Source organism: Leucoraja erinacea, chromosome 12 (genome assembly GCF_028641065.1).
Source record: "Leucoraja erinacea ecotype New England chromosome 12, Leri_hhj_1, whole genome shotgun sequence".
Lineage (NCBI taxonomy): Eukaryota > Metazoa > Chordata > Chondrichthyes > Rajiformes > Rajidae > Leucoraja > Leucoraja erinaceus.
Window position 1 is genome coordinate 12,719,581 of NC_073388.1, and position 20,621 is coordinate 12,740,201.

Below are 20,621 nucleotides of genomic sequence, written 5' to 3' on the forward strand. Positions count from 1 at the left end.
GTGCGGAAACGTGCAGGTGTGCATGCAAAAGAGAGCATTTATGGTTGGGTTTGATGAAATACTATTCATAAGTTGCAGGAGCATAACTAGGCCATTCGGCCCTTCAAGTCAATTCTGCCATTCAATCATGGTTGATCCATCTTTCCCCCAACCCCATTCTCCTGCCTTCTCCCCATAACCTGTGACACCTGCACTAGAAACATAGAAATAGGTGCAGGAGTAGGCAATTTGGCCCTTCGAGCCATTCAATATGATCATGGCTGATCATCCAAAATCAGTATCCCATTTTTGCTTTTTCCCCCACATCCCTTGATTCCGTTAGCCTGCACGTTTCTATACCAAATTGTTAATATATATTGTAAATAACTGGGAAAGGAATAATGTGCTGTTTCTCGGAATGATGTGTATTGGTACATTATGGCCATTATTCTTCCCTAAGTTGCTGTTCAGGAATCGCCAGATTCCGCATTTGTCTTTACATAACATATATTCCAATGTAATTTTATTTGTGGGGACATGTTATAGACAATAGGTGCAGGAGTAGGCCATTCGGCCCTTCGAGCCAGCACCGTCATTCACTGTGATCATGGCTGATCATCCACATTCAGTACCCCGTTCCTGCCTTCTCCCCATATCCCCTTGACTCCGTTATCTTTAAGTGCTCTATTTAACTCTCTCTTGAAAGCATCCAGAGAATTGTCCTCCACTGCCTTCTGAGGCAGAGAATGCCACAGACTCGCAACTCTCTGGGTTGTGCACTTCAGCTGAAAGTATAACTGCAAATATTGAGGTGAATTCTAATGGTGACTTTTGTTTAATGGTCTCCAGGGCACAGTTGGAAAATGAGAGAAAGAAGAGAGAACAAGCAGAAAAAGAGCGTGAAAATATTGAGCTGGAGAAGGAGGAATTGCTGGGAAGACTGAAACAAATTGAAGAGCAGACTCAAAAAGCTCAAAGAGGTAACGCTGGGAGGCAAAACACCACCAGTGGCAAACTTGTTCATAAGACATAGGAGCAGAATTAGGCCATCCCACCCATTGAATCTGTACCTCCTTTCAGTCACGGCTGATCTATTTTTCCCTCTCAGCCCCATTCTTCTGCATTCTCCCTGTAACCATTGACACCCTTACTAATCATTAACCTCAGTCTCTGCTTTAAAAATACCCAAAAGCATGGTCTCCAAAGACGCATGTGGCAGTGAATTCCACAAATTCACCATCCTCTCACTAAAGAAATTCCTCCCCAACTCCTTTCTAAAGATATGTTTTAGATGTGGAAGAAGTGGACAGGTGGAAGACCATGGAACAAAATGTTAGCTGAGGTTTAGTTTGGTGGGAAGATTTTGTCGATGCAGGTTCAATGTAGAGTGATGGGGACACAAGTGAATGTCCTGTCCTTGAGAATTTCTAAGATGAATGGGTATCATTCTACTATGTTAACAGCCTATGAAAAGACTGGTACATCAAACTTTCGATGCATCACAACCACTCCTTTTTTTAAAAACAATTTTTAAAAATTGTTTAGACTTTAGTGATACAGCGTGAAAATAGGCCCATTGGCCCACCAAGTCCACGCCAGCGACCACTCCATACACTAGCACTATCCTACACACTAGGGACAATTTACAATTTAAAGAAGCTAATTAACCTACAAACCTGCAGGTCTTTGGAGTGTGTGAAGAATCCGGAACATTCTGAGGAAACCCGCGCAGTCAAAGGGAGATCGTACAAACTCCACGCAGACAGCGCCAGTAATTGGGATTGAACCTGCGTACCTGGCGATGGAAGCCCACATTCTACTGCTGCGCCACCATGCTGCCCATTGAGCCCACCAGTTCATGTTTGGGAAAAGTGAGCCTGCAGATGAATTTCCCAAGGTTGTCACTAGAGAGTAGCTAGAGCACTTCGAGGACAGAGCTGAAATTGGTTAAAGCGACCCCTTGAATTTGCTTTCAATAGACAATAGGTACAGGAGTAGGCCATTTGGCCCTACGAGCCAGCACCGCCATTCAATGTGATCATGGCTGATCATCCCCAATCAGTACCCCGTTCCTGCCTTCTCCCCATTTCCCCGGACTCCGATATTTTTAAAAGCCCTATCTAGCTCTCTCTTGAAAGCATCCAGAGAACCGGCCTCCACCATGACGTTAGCTTTGATTCGACCTACCACCTACTGCGTTTATTCTCTACAGGGTCAGGTGGACAGGAGCAGGGCAGTGGCCATACCAGTCAGAATACTTCCTATCATGTCAAAGGAAGGTCAACAGTAATACATCTGTCACTGCACTGACAATACATAACTCATTTGATAACAGGATGGTACTGCCTTCCTTCCCTGCCATCACAAACCAGGGTCATGCTGTGTTGTTTAGCAAATTGGGCTAGGAAGGTTAGACCCCACTGCAGCTACAGCTTGCAGTCCATTTTAAATTCCACAAATCAGAACCCCAGAATGATGAGCAACATGATTAGGGGGGGCACAGTGGCGCAGTGGTAGAGTTGGGGCCTTGCAGCACCAGAGACCCAGGTTCGATTCTGACTGCAGGTGCTGTCTGTACGGAGTTTGTATGTTTCCCCCTGTGACTGCGTGGATTTTCTCATGTTTCCTCCCACACTCCAAAGACATACAGGTTTGTAGATTAATTGGCTATGGTAAAATTGTAAATTGTCCCTCGTGAGTAGGATACCGCTGGTGTATGGCGTGATCGCTGGTTGGCGTCAACTCGGTGGGCCAAAGGGCCTGTTTCTGCGCTGTATCTCTAAGGTCTAAAGTAAAGTGTTGGTAGGCATCAATGCTATAGTTTGTTTTTGCAGTTAGACACGAAAGTGGTAACAGTGCCAATGTTACCCCTTTTGCCAAAGATGCATGGATTTTTGCTATTCATTTTCTTTTTAAAGGATAGCAGATTTTCTGTTTATTTTAAATTTAGCCTAACTCCCATGGCAGGGCTGAACCGCCCTGAGACTTGAGCGCTGGCAGCATAGTGTTATTTTTCCGAGAGCAAAACAGGGAACAGGATGATCATGGATTTAAAATAAACCAAAGTGTTGGAGGAACTTGGCAGATCAGGCAGCATCTATGGAAGGAATGGGCAGACGATGATTTTGCTGAGACCCCACAGATTGGAGAAAAGGTTTAAATCCATTCCGTTTGTAACGGCCTTGTAAAATTCCATTCCCTCCCTAGATGCTGCCGAACCAGCTAAGTTCCTCCAGCATTGTTTGTGCTCAAGATTCCAACGCCTGCAGCTTCTTAAAGGGCCTGCCCCACTAGCATGCGACTCCATGCGGCAAGCGCTACCTAACTGGGTCGCTTGAGCCGTACGGCCTCGCGGGGCTGGTCCCACTTCGATCGCCGGAGCCGTATGGAGTTGTGTTCAAAAATTCCGCGCGTCAACGGCCTGCCGGCCCACAGCTGCCCCGACGCCGTACGTCACACGCGAACTTCCCGCGGACTTCGCTCGCACTTCATGTCACTCACTCGACCTCCGCGCAGCCCCCGCTTCTGGTTTGGTCGCGCTTGCCGCATGGAGTCGCATGCTCGTGGGACAGGCCCTTAAGTCTCTATGAATTTAAAATGACGGGGTTGCTGATTGTGGAATGATGTAAATGGACCAGATATAATCAGTGCTGCAGGAAAGATGGGATTGGAATAGAGTCCAACAGTGACCTCGGTCTATCAGAGACTTTACCGACCCAGACATTTCCCACTCTCACTGCAGTGTTACAGATGTCTTTCCTCTCCTTCCTAGTTCTGACCAAGGGTCTTTGGCCTGAAATGTTAACTCTGCTTCTCTTCCCACAGACATGGCCTGATCTACTGAGCACTTTCAGCATTTCCTCATGTTAGATTTCCAACATAAAAGCAACACTAGCAAATTTGCAGATGACACAAAGCTGGGTGGCAGTGTGAGCTGTGAAGAGGATGCTAGGAAGTTGCAGGGTGACTTGGACAGGTTGAGTGAGTGGGTAGATGCACGGCAGATGCAGTATAATGTAGATAAATGTGAGGTTATCCACTTTGGCGGCAAGAACAAGGAGGCAGATTATTATCTCAACAGTGTCAAATTAGGAAAAAAGGAAGTGCAATGAGACCTGGCTGTCCTTGTACACCAGTCACTGAAAATAAACATGCAGGTACAGAAGACGGTGAAGAAAGCTATTGTTCGCCTTCATAAAGAGAGGATTTGAGTATAGGAGTAAACAGGTCCTTCTGCAATTGTACAGGGCCATGGTGAGACCACACCTGGAGTATTGTGTGCAGTTTTGGCCTCCTAATTTGAGGAAGGACATCCTTCCTATTGAGGCTGTGCAGCGTAGGTTCACGAGGTTATTCCCCGGGATGGCAGGACTGTTATACGAGGAAAGATTGGAAAGACTGGGCTTGTATTCACTGGAATTTTGAAGGATGAGAGGGTATCTTATAGAAACGTATAACATTATAAAAGGACTGGACAAGTCTGAAGAAGGGCTTCGGCCCAAAACGTTGCCTATTTCCTTTGCTCCATTGATGCTGCTGCACCCGCTGAGTTTCTCCAGCATTTTTGTGTACCTCTGGACATGCTAGAAGCAGGAAAATTGTTCCCAATGTTGGGAGAGTCCAGAACCAGGGGCCACAGTCTAAGAATAAAGGGGAGGCCATTTAAAACAGAGATGAGAAAAAACTGTTTCACCCAGAGAGTTGTGAATTTGTGGCATTCTCTGCCACAGAAGGCAGTAGAGGCCTATTCACTGGATGAATTTAAAAGAGAGTTAGATAGAGTTCTAGGGGCTAGCGGAATAAAGAGATATGGGGAGAAGGCGGGCACGGGTTACTGATTGTGGGTGATCAGCCATGATCACAATAAATGGCGGTGCTGGCTCGAAGGGCCAACTGCCCTCCTGCACCTATTTTCTGTGTTCCTACAGTACATTCAGAAAGTATTCAGATCCCTTCAATTTTTCCATATTTTGTTACAGCTTTATTCTAAAATGGATTAAATTCATTTTTTATCATTAATCTACAAACAATATAATAACAAAGCGAAAACAGGTGTTTCGAAATTTTTGCAAAGTGATTAAAAAGAAATAACTGAAATATCACATTTACATAAGTATTAAGACCGTTTACTCAGTACTTTATTGAGGCACCTTTGGCAGCGATTGCAGCCTCAAGTTTTCTTGGGTTTGATGCTACAAGCTTGGCACACCTGTATGGTGTAAGGACATTCACAGACTTGTCATGAACCCACTCCTGCATTGTCTTGACTGTGTGCGTAGGGTCATTGTCCTGTTGGAACGTGAACCTCCGCCCCAGTCTGAGCTCCAGAATGCTCTGGAGCAGGTTTTCATCGAGGATCTCTCTGTACTTTGTTCCGTTCATCTTTCTCTCGATCCTGACTCGTCTCCCAGTTTCTGCCACTGACAAACATCCCCACAGCATGATGCTGCCACCACCATGCTTCACCGTAGGTATGGTATTGGCCAGGTGTTGAGCAGTGCCTGGTTTCCTCCAGCCCTGACGCTTGGCATTCAGGCCAAAGAGTTAAATCTTCGTTTCATCAGACCAGAGAAAAGAACTCTTTTGGCAAATTCCAAGCGGGCTGTCATGTGCCTTTTACTGAGGAGTGGCTTTCGTCTGGCCACTCTACCATAAAGGCCTGATTGGTGGAGTGCCGCAGATATAGTCGTCCTTCCGGAAGGTTCTCCCATCTCTACAGAATTCTGGAGCTCTGTTAGAATGACCATCGGGTTCTTGGTCACCTCCCTGACCAAGTCCCTTCCGCCCCGATTGCTCAGTTTGGCCGGGCGGCCAGCTCTATGAAGAGTCCTGGTGGTTCCGAAGTTCTTCCATTTAAGAAATACGGAGGCCACTGTGCTCTTTGGGACCTGCAATGTTGCAGAAATTGTTTTATGCCCTTCCCCAGATCTGTATCTCAACACAATCCTGTCTCGGAGCTCTACGGACAATTCCTTAGTCTTCATGGCTTTGTTTTTGCTCCTGACATGTACTGTCAACTGCTGGACCTTATATAGACAGGTGTGTGCCTTTCCAAATGATGCCCAATCAATTTAATTTTCCACTTGTGGACTCAAATCAAGTTGTAGAAACATCTCGAGGATAATCAATAGAAACAGGTTGAACCTAAGCTCAATTCTGGGTGACATAGCAAAAGGTCTGAATACTAGTGTAGATGTGATATTTCAGTTATTTGTTTTTAATTACTTTGCAAAAAATTCTTTGCTTCTTCATTCTGGGGTATTGTGTGTAGATTGATGATTAAAAAATGAATTTAATCCATTTTAAAATAAGGCTATCGCGTAACAAAATGTGGAAAAAGTGAAGGGGTCTGAATACTTTCTGAATGCACTGTATGTTTCTATCTGCATTTTCTGTTGATGTTTTACTTGAGTTCAGCACTTCAGCAGTTGTACCTTGTTTTCTTTTTGTCAGTGGGTTCTCATTGAACTGGAAAGGCTAAAGTAGGTCTTTTGGATTGTGTGGGAGAAGCTTGGGTCATTTTTTAAACTAGCCCGAAACATGGCAGTTTTTTTCATGGGGTCTGCAATTTATATTGTAGCTGACGTAATTGACATAATAGTAGAGGTTGAGAAGCATAAAAACCATCGAATATGGAAGATGCTGGAGTAATTCAGTGCGTCTCAGGAGAATAAACAATAGGTGCAGGAGGAGGCCATTTGGCCCTTCGAGCCAGCACCGCCATTTAATGTGATCATGGCTGATCATCCCCCAATCAGTACCCCGATCCTGCTTCTCCCCATATCCCCTGACTCCGCTATTTTTAAGAGCCTTATCTAGCTCTCTCTTGAAAGCATCCAGAGAACCCGCCTCCACTGCCCTCTGAGGCAGAGAATTCCACAGACTCACCACTCTCTGTGAGAAAAAGTGTTTCCTCGTCTCCGTTCTAAATGGCTTACTCCTTATTCGTAAACTGTGGCCCCTGGTTCTGGACTCCCCCAACATCGGGAATATGTTACCTGCTTCTAGCATGTCCAAACCCTTAACAATCTTATATGTTTCAATGAGATCCCCTCTCATCCATCTAAACTCCAGAGTGTACAAGCCCAGCTGCTCCATTCTTTCAGCATATGACAGTCCCGCCATCCCGGGAATTAACCTTGTAAACCTACGCTGCACTCCCTCAATAGCAAGAATGTCCTTCCTCAAATTAGGGGACAAAAACTGCACACAATACTCTAGGTGTGGTCTCACTAGGGCTCTGTACAACTGCAGAAGGACCTCTTTGCTCCTATATTTGATCCCTGTGTTATAAAGGCCAACATGCCATTCACTTTCTTCACTGCCTGCTGTACCTGCATGCTTACTTTCAGTCTGAAGAAGGGTTTTGGCCCGAAACGTTGCCTATTCCCTTCGCTCCATAGATGCTGCTGCACCCGCTGAGTTTCTCCAGCAATTTTGTGTACCTTTGCTTACTTTCATAGACTGATGTACAAGGATCCCCAGATCCCATTGTACTTCCTCTTTTCCCAACTTGACGCCATTTAGATAGTAATAGGTGACGTTTCGGGTCAAAACCCTCCACCAGTCTGATCTTCTGTGTAAACCAGCACCTGTAGTTTCTTCCAACACATTTAATATATAGAACTGTAACTAGAAATGTCAATGTGCTGTTCATTTTTTCTCCTTGCTGATGTGACTGGGAAAATGTAGCAGAGTAACAAACGTTTTTGTGTTCTGTGCATGCAATGCATGAGTTATGATGCAGTGTTTCTGACAAGAAAATCCCTTGTCACCTTCAGAACTGGAAGAACAAACTCGCAAAGCATTAGAGCTGGACCAGGAGAGGAAATCTGCCCAGGAGGAGGCTGAGCGACTGGATCATGAGCGCAGGTCTGCCGAGGAGACCAAATTGGCCTTGATCGAACAATCCCAAAACCAGTTGAAAAATCAAGAGCATCTGGTAAATAGCATCACATGACTTTTGTCCTCTGTAATAGTTCTGGATATCGTGCACAGGGTATTCAACCCAATAGGTGAATGGTTTGTCCTGTTTCAAATTCTGGCCTGCCCACAAGGGAGGCTCACATTGGGGAGCAGGGTAACACCTGTTTATTGGGTGAGTTGCCTGGCAACCAACTTGCCGTGATACATTACTCAGCACATTAGGGGTAGCGCAGAGGGAGAGTTACTGCCTTACAGCGCCAATGACCTGGGTTCGATCCTGACCGTGGCATGCTATATGTGCGGAGTTTGTACGTTCTCCCTGTGAACTGTGTGGGTTTTCTCTGGGATCTACGGTTTCCTCCCACACTCCATAGACGTACCGGTTTGTAGGCTAATTAGCGTGGTAGAATTATAATTCGTCCCTAGTGTGCGTGGGATACCGTTTGTGTGCGGGGATTGCTGGTTGGCACGGACTCGGTGGGCTGAAGGTCCTGTTTCCGTGCTGTATCTCTAAACTAAACTAGGCTAAACCAAAGAGGCTTAGAGCATCCTCTGAACATAATGTGTGTGTTTTATACTGCCCCTTCTATAATATAGAGTCATACAGAACAAAAACGGGCCTTTTAGCCCACTAGTCCAAGCCAACCAAGATGCTCTATCTAAGCTAGTCCCATGTGGCTGCATTTGGCTCATATCCCTCTCAACCTTTCATATCATTATACTTGTCCAAATGTCTTTTTTATGTTGTTATTGTTCCTGTCGCAACAACCTTCTCTGGCATTTTGTTCCATATACCCATCACTATCTGACTGAAATAAATTGTCTCTGGTTTATTTTAAATCTTGCCCCTCTCGCCTTAAAGCTATGTCCTCTGGTTCTTGATTCCCCTACCTTTGGTAAAAGACTCTGCATTCACCCAATCAATTCCCTCGTGATTTTATACACCTCTATAAGATCTCCCTTCGGTCTCCTGTGCCCCAAGGAATAAATTTCTCCCTTGAGTTCAGGGCCTCGAGTCCTGATAATATCCTTGTAAATCTTCTCTGTGCTCTTTCCAGCTTGAGGACATCCTGCCAATAGCAGGGTGACCAAAACTGAGCACTGGACTCCAAATGCAGCCTTGCCAACATCTTGTATAATGCCTGATATAATGTCCCAACTTCTAGACTCTACCCTGACTGACAAAGGCCAATGTGCCGATGGCCACCTTTACCAGCCTATTTACCTCTGGAGCCATTTTCAGGGAACTGTGTACCCAATTCTCCTAAAACCCTCTGCTCTACAACATGCCCCAGGGCCCCACTCATTCATCGTGAAGGTACTGTGCGGGTTTAACCTCCTGAAGTGTAACACCTTGTACCTATCTACATTAAGCTCCCATTGGCCATTCTTCAGCCCACTTGCTCAGCTGATCAATATCCACATCTACGGCCTTGCCCTTGTTAACCTTCTTGATAACTTCATTAAAAAAACTCAATCAAATTCACGAGACATGATATCCTAAGTACAAAACCATGCTGACTATCACTAATCAACCTCTACCCAAATATGTTGTCCTTCAAAATCCACTCCAGTAACTTTTCCACAGATGTTGGGCTCACTGGTCTACAGTTCCCAGGCTTTGCCTTGCAGCCCTTACATAGAGGCACAACATTAGCCACCCTCCAGTCATCCGGCACCTGACCAATGTGATGATTTGTATCATTTTGTGGGGCATTAGTTTTATGCTCACTTCTTGAGGGCTTTGAACACTCTTGTGGGCAGGCAGGCATATCTGGACTTAGAAAACTGATCTCTATTGCTCTAAATATCAACGTTTACACTCACTTGTTTGTGACTTATTATTTCTTTGGTTATATTGCAGTTGATCCAAAATGGTTCACAGGGATTTGTTTACAAATGCATTTCATTGGTTTAAACCAATTTTTTTTAATGAAAAATAATGTGTGGCACATTAGCGCAGCTGCTGCCTCACAGTGCCAGAGATCTGGGTTACACCCCGACCTCGGGTTAAATACAGTCCGTGTGGAGTTTGCGTGTTCTCACTGTGACCGCATGGGTTTCCTCCCACATCCCAAAGACGTGCAGATTGTAGGTCAATTGGCCTCTGTAATTTGCCCCTAGCATGTAGGGAGTGGATGTGACAACAGCATAACATTGAACTAGTTTGCACTGAAGATAGACACAAAGTGCTGGAGTAACTCAGTGGGCCAGGCAGCATCTCTGCAGAAAAGGTGACGTGTCTGGTCAAAACCCTTCGTCAGACTGAGTGTACATGGGTGATCCATGGTCAGTGTGGACTGAAGTGCCTGTTTCATTGCTGTATGATTAAATCAATCAAAATATGAAGACTGAAATCCAGGGGAGAGCCATTGCTTCTTAAAGCCAGTGGAATTTTCATTGATTTGCTGACATAAGTCAAAACTGAAACTGTTTGAAATATTGCTATGTAGTTTCCCGATTATCTGTTAGTCATCATTGTGCCTTTTCCTTTCAAGAATCATGAGACAATGTTAATTCCTGGGAATGTTTTTTTTACTCTTTGGAAAGAAATGGGTAATTGGTGGGAAAGTAACACTGAACATTCACTTGTAGGCTGCCGAGCTCACGGAACTCACTTCCAAAATAAATGTATTGGAGGAAACAAAGAAAAAGAAGGAGGATGAGGCTTCTGAATGGCAGCAGAAGGTAAGGCTTTGGCATCTCCAAGTCAATTAATAAAGCTTTCCTCTCCTGAACGATATCTTGAGATTCAGTTCTGTGAGATGTTTATGTCACAGGGGCAGAATTAGACCCTTCTGCCCATTGAGTCTATTCCACCATTCAATATTGGCCGATCTAGCTTTCTCACTCAAACACATTCTCCTGCCTTCTCCGTGCAAGGTTTTACATCCTTGCTAATCAAGAACCTATGATTCTCTGCTTTTAAAATACCCAAATACTTGGCCTCCACAGCCGCCTGTGGCCATGAATTCCACAAATTCACCACCCTCTGGCTAACGTAATTCCCCCATATCTCCTTTCTAAATATGTGTCCTTTTTATTCTGAGGCTGTGCCCTCCATTCCTAGACCCTCCCACTGGTGGAAACATCTCCACATCCACTCTATCCAGTCCATTTGCTATTTGGTAAGTTTCAACGAGATCCTCCTAAACTCCTGCAAGTATTCCGTCAAACACATAATATGTTATCCCAATCATCCCCAGGATCATTCTTGCAAGCCTCCTCTAAACCCTCTCCAAAGCCAGCGCATCTCTCCTCAGAGAGACACAAAAAGCTGGAGTAACTCAGCGGGTCAGATAGCATCTCTGCAGAAAAGAAACGGATGAAGTTTTCGGTCGAGACCCTCCTTTCTACACATCCCTCTTCAGATATGTGTCCAAAACTGCTCAGGGTCCAAGCAGTGCCTTTATAAAGCCTTGGCATTACTTCTGAAGAAGTGTCTCGACCCGAAACGTCACCCATTCCTTCTCTCCAGAGATGCTGCCTGCCCCACTGAGTTACTCCAGCATTTTGTATCAACCCTTGGCATTATTTTGCTGCTTTTGTTTTCTTGTCCTCTTATTACTGATTTGCCTTCCTTAGTACTGATTCCACCTGCTAATTAACATTTTGGGAATCATGCACCAGCATTCCCAAATCCCTTTGAACCTCCGATTTCTGAATCCTCTCCCCATACAGGAGCTCTTGCTCAGATATATTTCTTGATGACAGCAGATGACGGATACCAGAAGACTATGGACTACGTCACTGAGTAATTTTCTCCTTTCACAGTGTGTACACGTTATCTAGTTTCCAACAGGATGTTTTCCCCCACAATCGTGTGGAATGTTGATCAAATAGTTGGCACGGGTAACTTCATTATTAGTCATCTCAATACTCATGACTAGAAATGCATTGTAAGTTGTGAACAAAACCCGATTTAAAACGCGAATGTTCAAAGCAAATACTTAAGGATAAGCCTAGTTGGCTCTTCGTTGTTGTTGCTGTATCTGATGGAACATTACCTTTGTTTTTGTATGTTTAGCTGTACGTTTTAACACAAGATCTGTGGTTGTCACAAGTAACAAAGTTGCCGTGAGCGATTGAGATTTTGCCTTTTCAAAGAGTAGAAGGAGCAAAGGTTCCCTGCTTTTCTCCTGACACTATACTTGAGGATGGACGGGTGGCACAGCTTGTAGACCCGCTGCTTCACAGCGCCAGAGACCCCCGTACAATCCTAACTTCTGATGCTGTCTGTGTGGAGTTTGCACGTTCTCCACATGACCTTGTTAGGTGTTCAGATGTTCCCATCCCAAAGACGTGCGGGTTTGCTGGTTAATTAGCCTCTAAATTGACCCCATTGAGTAGGGGAAGATCATCATAAGTGATAGGAGTAGAATTGGGCCATTCGGCCCATCAAGTCTACTCCTCCATTCAACCAAGGCTGATCTATCTCTCCCTCCTAACCCCATTCTCCTGCCTTCTCCCTATAACCTCTGACACTCGTACTAATCAATGATTAGAAAGTGGGTTCACATAGAACTCGTTTGAATGGGTGATTGATGGTCGGTGTGGACTCAGTGGGCCAAAGGATCTGTTTCCATGCTTTATCTCTAAACTAAAAACCATTTTCTGGAAGTTTTTTGAAAGAGTCTTGTGCTTGCCCCTTGGCCAGCGCAGCTTGCCAGGACTTGGTCTGCTATGCAATTCAGCTTTAAGGCTTCATTCAGAACTATAACCTAGAAGAGGACACTACTTGGTCATATGAGGGTATAGCGTAGAATCTGTCCACACAGACCATGGCGTTATTCCCATTTACCATCACTTGTTCCATAGCCTTTATTGTTGTTCAAGTGTTAGTCCGAATTCTAAAATGTTGAGGGTATTTGCCCTTTCCTCTCACTCCAGTTACTTCCATGTTCCAACCACCGGCTGGGTGGAGAAACTTATACCTCAGAACCCCTCTCGTTCCCTTGCTTCAAACGTGTGCCCTCTTGTTTATGTTACCACTGTTGTGGGGAAATGTTGTATGACCAATGCTATCTCTGCTCTCAATGTTCTATACCTTGATTTGGGTATTCTCTCACTGCCTCTAATCCAAGGAAAACAAACCCACCTCATCGTCCTCCATTCATATGTGAAACGTTTCAGCCCAGGCCACACCCTCTATCTTCTCGAGTCCATATAATGGCGTGATTCCAGCTGTGCTCAGTTCTCCAGCAGTACCCACCTAATGTTGTATGAAGTTGTAGCATCTCTGCTCTTGCATTCATTCCCCTGGCTAAGGAAGGCCACTATCCTGTGTGCTTTCTTGACCACCTTACCTGCCTGTGCTACCACTTTCAGAGATGATATTTGTCCCACCATTCCTTGGTATTTGCCAGGATCCGATCGTTAATAGGCAGAATGGTGGCGCAGCGGAATAGTCGCTGCCTTACAGTGCCAGAGATCCGGGTTCGATCCTGACCTTGGGTGCTGTGTGTGTGTGTGAAATTTGTGCGTTCTCTCCATGACCGCGTGGGTTTTCTCCAGGTGCTCCGATTTCCTCCCACATTCTAGAGACAGGCAGGTTTGTAGGTTAATTGGCTTCTGTAAAATTATAAGCTCTTGCTATTGTGTACGATAGTGCGAGTGTACAGGGCGGTTGCTGGTTGGGGTGGACTTAGTGGGCCAAGGTGCCCGTTTCCTTACTGTATCTCAAGTTGAAACTGTGTGATTCTCAGTCCCTACTGATCTCTGGATAGCCTTCATCCCAGGAGTAGAAGAATCCCAGAAACATGGTCTATTTTAACTATTGCAGTACCAGGTGTGCCCTGGTGATGCACAAAGGTTCTTCTGATAGCCATACAGTGTGGAAACGGGCCCTTTGGCCCAACTTGCCTATAGCGACCAACATGTCTCATCTACACTAGTCCTGCCTGCGTTTGGCCCATATTCCTCTAAACCTGTCCTATCCATTGACTTGGCCAAATGTTTCTTAAAGGTTGTGATACTACTGGCCTCGACTACCTCCTCCAGCAGATTGTTCCAACTGTGTATGTGTGTGATGTTGTCTGGGTTTTCGAATGAGATATTAAATAAGGCTGTCTACTGTCCCTGTGAATATATGATTCCATGATTTGAGAATGCAGGGAATGTTGTCCCTTTGTCCTCGCCTGTCATTACTCCACGCAACTCCACCAGTCGTCACATTGCTGTTTGTGGGTCCTTGCAAATGATCACATTTCCTTCACAACAGCAATTACCACTTTATTAGCTATAAAGTTCGAAGGTATTAAAATTACAACAAAGCCCAGAGATTATATAAATGCACCCAGTTAGATGTCATTGGGCCCAGTTGGTCGATACAATTTGACCTTTTGAGCAATATTAGTACCACATTAATGATGTTCAATATCTTGCACTGCAGTATATCATAGCTGGTAGTTGGACAAGTACATGGATAGTCAAACAGTTTATCTTCATGTACTTGAGTCGTTTAGGTTGTTAACTTGAAATGTGTGCGTGGAAAACATGCCTCTTCCTAAGCGGTTGCAGTTCTGCTGCATCATAATGCATGTTAGAGTTAACAAGCCTGGCCACTCTGGATGGCAAGTGGTCTGCTCATTTTTCTGTCACTAGCCATACCTTTCCTCCATTTACTGCCAAAACACTTAACCTATATTGGTAAATGCTGCCACAATCATTGCTTTTTTTTTGACACTTCTGTGCAAAGATTATAGAGCAGAGCAAGATGCGCCACTCTGCGAAAAAAGAGTAGTATGACATGGGTATAACATGACGCCATTTTATTCAGCGGCAATTTACAATAATATAAATAGAATTTACAATAATATTAACTAAATATGTGAAGTGATCGATTGTATAAAACGCTGTTCGCTACAACACTGATTACACCAAAGATGATAGAGGGGATCAATCTTTGGAACAGATTATATCAAAGATACTAGAGGAGCATTGCCCGCTGCCTGGGGAGCACTGACCGCGGGCAGACACTTGAGGCTCTCCCGCCGGCCGCCTTCATCTGGTATCGGGGGGACCGAGAATCAGTCCTGGATCAACTCAGGAGTGGAGGAAACGTCTTCTTCCCCCAAAGATACTAGAGGAGCCTCTAGTATCTTTGCTTTTCCCTGCGACCTGATGTAAGAGCAGATTGTATAACTGTGGAGTCCGTCCCCGCTACCAAAGATGTCCCGTTTGGCATAAACAAATGGCGGCCGTGACGTTCCGTTACATACTACACGTCAATCCATTGGATTTCGGAGGAGTGGTCTATCTTGCTCTGCTCTATAATCTTTGCTTGTTATTGGCCCGGCTTACTGGTGACTGACTGAGCCTATTACTTTCTATTTTAAACTGAAAACCATCAGCAACTTGCTATTGTGGTATTATTTTCATTGGCCTGTTGGCAAATTTGCTCATCAGGGGAAACAGTTGCACGTTTATGATCAAATAATCAAGCCCAGATTGATTCTGCTATATCTGGGCTGGAGGCCGAGTAAATAAAATCTCACTGGGTTACACTTTCTGTTACCACACAGAGCCAGAAATAGTTTTGTTGCAACTTCTATATTGCTAATTTGCAAGTTATAATTTCTCTGGGTTAGGAAAATGGTATGTGGCTGAAGGATCTGCAGATGCCGGTTTAAACCGAAGATAGACACAAAATGCTGGAGTAACTCAGCGGGACAGGTAGCATCTCTGGATAGAAGGAATGGTTCGAGACCCTTTTTCCGACTCAGTCAGGGGAGAGGGAGATACAGAGGTAAGGAAGTGTAAGGTGTGAAAATGAGGCAAAGGGGATGGAGATCAAGGAAAATGTAGAATAGATCATTGTTAGCAGGGAGAAGAATACAACAAAGCAAACAGAGATAAAATGTAAATGAGGAAAGTCAGACTGGTTGGAGAACTGGGAAGGGGGAAGGATGGAGAGAGAGAGAAAGAAAGCAAGGGTTACTTGAAGTTAGAGAAGTCAATATTCACACCACTGGGGTTTAAGCTGCCCAAGCGAAATATGAGGCACTGCTCCTCCAATTTGCGTTTGGCCTCACTCTAATAATGGAGGAGGCCCAGGACAGAAAAGGTCAGTGTGAATGGGAGGGGGAGTTTAACTGTGTTTAGCAACCGTAGGTCAAGTAGGTTTAGGCAGACTGCGGTTCAGCCAAATGGTCTGTGGATCTTGCTGTTGAATTTGAGGTGGATGAAGTTCATCGTTTCTGTGGTATTAGCTGCAATGACTTGGGGTGGCACAGCAGTAGAGTTGCTGCCCTACAGCTCCAGGGACCCGGGTACGATGCTGACTTTGGATGCTGTTGGTTTGGAGTTAATACATGCTCCCTGTGGCTGCGTGGGTTTTCTCTGGGGCTCCGGTTTCTTCCCACACTCCAAAAACGTACAGAGGAGTAGGTGAATTGGCTTTGGTAAAATTGTAAATTGCCCCTAGTGTGTAGGATAGCACTAGAGTACGGTGTGATTGCTGATCGGGGCCAAACGGCCTGTTTCCACGCTGTGTCACTAGTCTTAAGTTGTGTGACTCTCAATACCTACCGATCTTTAGATACCCTTCATACCAGGAATATAAGAATCCAGAAGCATGGTCCATTTTAACTATTGCAGTACCAGGTTACAGAGGTGCACAAAGTCCTTGATTTCAAATGAGATATTAAATTAATGCTGTCCACCATCCTGTGAACATGTGACTCCATGTTTTGTGAAGTTGCAGGAAATGCTGTCCCGATTGTCCTCACTTAACATCATTCCATGCAATATGACCGAAGTCTAAACTAAAAAAATCTAACCTTGTTGTCTGGCAGGCTGCACTGGCACAGCGAGATCTGGAAAAGACCAAAGAGGAGCTGAAAGTGGCCACGGCTTCCCCTCCCATCCCACAAGCTGAAGACGAGCGTGCAGATGAACACGACGAGAACGACGCAGAGGCTAGTGCGGAGCTGAGCTCGGAGGGGACTGTGCAAGATCGCAGTGAGGAGGAGCGGCTAACTGAGGCAGAGAAAAACCAGCGCGTGCAGAAACAACTGCAGGTAGGCCAGAACATTGTCCTTATTTACCCATTTTATGACTGAATCCTTCCATTTGTCTCTGTACTGAAAATATCCCGTTCAAACCAAAATTCGAAATGGAGGGATAGGGTAGAATAATGAAGGGTATGATTAATGAAGAGGAGATTGATGCATTTTGGAGGGAAGAAACGTTTCAGAATCGAGCAGCAGGACATGATATTTGTTGAAGTCAGTGATTTGAGTTGCTCAGTTAAATATCTTTCAGTACAGCTCTGGTATCAATAACCACAAGCTCCCTAACGTAACCTAACACACCCCTCAACATCAGTGGCACCACGGTGGAGAGAGTGGAGAGCATAAAGTTCCTCAGAGTGCAAATTACAGACAGTCTCACCTGGTCCAGGAACAACACTGGGATTGTCAAACGGGCCCCATCAGCAACTGCACTTCCTGAGGAAACTCAAACAGGCCTCCTTCCCACCAACATCCTCGGCCTTTTTACAGGGGCACGGTGGAGTCTGTACTCACGTACTGCATAAACACGTGGTACTCCAACTGTAACTGCTCAGACAGGAAGGCTCTGCAGAGGGTAGTGAGGGGAGCAGAGAGGATCATTGGCGTCTCCCTACCCTCGGTACAAGAACTGTTCCAGAGCCGCTGTCTGAAAAAAGCTCTGAGAATAGCTAAGGACAGACTGCACCCCCTCCGCACACACCTGGATCTCCTGCCATCAGGCAAGAGATACCGTAGCATCAAAGCCCGGACTACCAGACTGCTAAACAGCTTCCTGCCACAGGCTGTGAGGCTGCTAAACAGTCACTCCACCTGATTCTGCGGCTTTGCACTGACATGTTAATAACTCTGGCACTGGCCACTCAAATCAGCTGCCCTGGACATTTTAATGACTGTTTTTACTGTATTTTAATGTTGCTGTTTTACCTGCTTTTAACTATTTATACTGTTTCATCAGGGACTGGATTGTTTTTGCTGTTATTATGTGTGACATGTTTTAAGTTTTATGTGCGATGCTCCGGTATTCCCTGGGAAACGTCTTCTCATTTTGCACTGTACAATTGTTGCTTTGCAAGATGACAATAAAGGTTGATTGATTGATTATTAAGTTGGCACTTGGAGATGTTTGGAAGTACATTTAGAAGTCATCAGATATAACGCCACAGGAGATCCTTCTAACCTGTGGCTATCAAACTGCAACTACTTCCCCCTTCAGTCGTGGAGTAGACTTACTGACTCCCCCCCCCCCCCTCCCCCCCCCCATTCTTCCCCCCCCCCCCCCCCCCCCCCCCCCCCCCCCCCCCCCCCCCCCCCAGATCTTTGCACATCCCCAATCCTTTCCACTCATCACTTTAATTTCTTGTGTTTTTATGACTGTTGACAGATCAATTTCCCTCCTGGGATAAATAAAGTTCTATTGTATCGTATACATATATGATGTTGGCTGATGAAAGTGTTTTTTTCTTTCTTCTCCAAGGCATTAACTTCGGAGCTGGCCCAGGCACGGGACGAGACCAAGAAAACACGGAATGACATGTTACACGCAGAGAACATGAAGGCAGGACGAGACAAGTACAAGACTCTGAGGCAGATTCGGCAGGGCAACACCAAGCAGCGAATAGACGAGTTTGAATCCATGTAAATCCTCATTTCCTGTGACCTGCAAAGTCACTGTAAGGGAATGAATCTGGTTTCATTAGGAGTTACCGAGCAGCCCTTGCTTTTCTATTTAATATCTGGCTTGTGCAAATCGGCATTAGAGATGTATTAAATTGTTCCTGTGTAGCACAAAAGTCTTTGGCTATGAAGTTTGGAAAATTGTTTGTTCTATTTGTGATTACACCCGTCAGATTTCTATAAAAGCCATGCTCTATTCATCTGTTTTTTTTTAAACCATCTTTTTTTCAGCTTTAGCTAAAATTAATATTGTGGCCCACTTTTAAAATGTCCATGTCCTAAGATGTATATTTAATTAAACTTTTTTTTAATAAATCAAATTGGGTATGAAGCTAGGGAGAAAAAATCCATTGTAACAAATCAATGTTAAATTTGAAATTAATACTTTTTAATTTACAATTGTAATCTCATTGGTGCCTTGTTTTCATTTTTGTTTTTTGTTGTAGTCTGAATATTAGTCTGAATATTGTTTTTTTTGTAGTCTGAATAACCCTTCACCAAATTACCCTCTGCTGCATAACTAATTCAGAAATGGTTGTAAATTCATGGAAGATCACTTAATGAATTTGTGACTGATTATTTAGGATATTTATTTTTTGCGTTATTTCCCCTGGAGGTATTACATGCACATATTTTGACTCTAGGTCGTGTGGCTTTTAAAGGAATCTGTTTTGAATTCAGCTGTGTAAACTTGTTCTGACTTGAGTATGTTGCACTAAAATTTTAAACGTGTAAAAAAAAAAAAAACATTTGCTAAATTTGTAGAGGTCCTTGTTTGTAACCCTGTGGTACCTGGAAGGTGCTACCACTCGAGTGCAATGCCACTTTGTTAATAGGAAGTCAATTTGGAAGAATCTAGGCAATTTTGTAAATTGCAGCTCCACTAACCTCTGGATTTGAAGGTGCATGTCAGGGTTTGGCATGCAGTCTGCTACTGCAATGAAAATTGTGCAAGTTGTATATTAAAGTGTTATAAATGCAGATACTTATGAGCTTTCTATTTCTAATTGAACATCTGTTGCCAAGAGCTACTGTTTGGTGCTGATTCTCATTCTTTTTATTATATGTAGAAGTGCCAAAAGTCCTTTCAGTGTTACAGTGCATATGCTTGCGGCCAGGGTCATTCCTTGTGAAATTATTTGCTCTATTTTCATAAATAGCATTATGTACTTGATGGTAGTTACTTTGAAATAACTATGCAAAGTAGGAAGAGCAGAATTATTGTGTTATAACTGGTTTATTGATTTGCAAACTATCATGTAACCTTTTGTATTTTGCAGGATAATGATAAGAAATATGCAGTATTATATCAAGGAGCCAACTGTTCATTTAGAACCCATTGGTTGATTTTTTTTTTTACGATGATTTATATTGCAATGACTTTGTAAAGTAGGCAATGCCATTTGGTAATTATTAACGGGGCTCTTCAGCTCATTGACAAAAGCTGCTTAATCTTCTTCAGTGGTTGGAATTTTCTGTACATTGAAAATTGGCCAGTGTAAATTTTTTTTTTCTACAGTGAAATCTGCTTCCTATTTAACAATTATCAAAGGGTTCTCGGTAACAAACTATTTGCTGATTTTTGGGAGGTTGTACTCAATTTGTCCTTTCTGCTCTAATAAATTTTCACATTTTCTGCACTGATTTTGATCATTTTTCCCTTTTTGTTGATCCTTTAGTTTGGATAGAGTTTGTACTTTACTGAAATGAAGCTTGTTATGTGTGGGGGAATTTTCCGCTAATATTGACACCATGCGTTGACTCACTTCTCTGCCAAAGAGAGGATAAGTATCTGAAAGAAAGTTGCTAAAATACTGCTATTGTTATATTGCCAAATTAATCTCTGAGGATTGGGTAGGAAGGAACTGCAGATGTTGGTTTAACATAATAAAACTAACATAGAAACATAGAAAATAAGTGCAGGAGAAGACCATTCTGCCCATCGAGCCAGCACCGCCATTCATCGTGATCATGGCTGATCGTCCCCCATCAATAACCCGTGCCTGCCTTCTCCCCATATCCCTTGAC

At 44.1% G+C, this 20,621-nt stretch overlaps 1 protein-coding gene across 1 annotated transcript in view; it reads left to right on the forward strand.

Annotated features, from left to right (window-relative positions):
• The window catches only part of msna (moesin a), a 92,356-nt gene extending 72,119 nt beyond the window's left edge, over positions 1 to 20,237 (forward strand). The window contains exons 9-13 of the mRNA XM_055643594.1: positions 829 to 959; positions 7,761 to 7,921; positions 10,501 to 10,593; positions 16,701 to 16,925; positions 18,394 to 20,237. Coding sequence (XP_055499569.1) covers positions 829 to 959; positions 7,761 to 7,921; positions 10,501 to 10,593; positions 16,701 to 16,925; positions 18,394 to 18,558 — 775 coding nt within the window. The 3' untranslated portion in view covers positions 18,559 to 20,237. The remainder of the gene's footprint in view (positions 1 to 828; positions 960 to 7,760; positions 7,922 to 10,500; positions 10,594 to 16,700; positions 16,926 to 18,393) is intronic.
• The last annotated feature ends 384 nt before the right edge of the window (positions 20,238 to 20,621 follow it).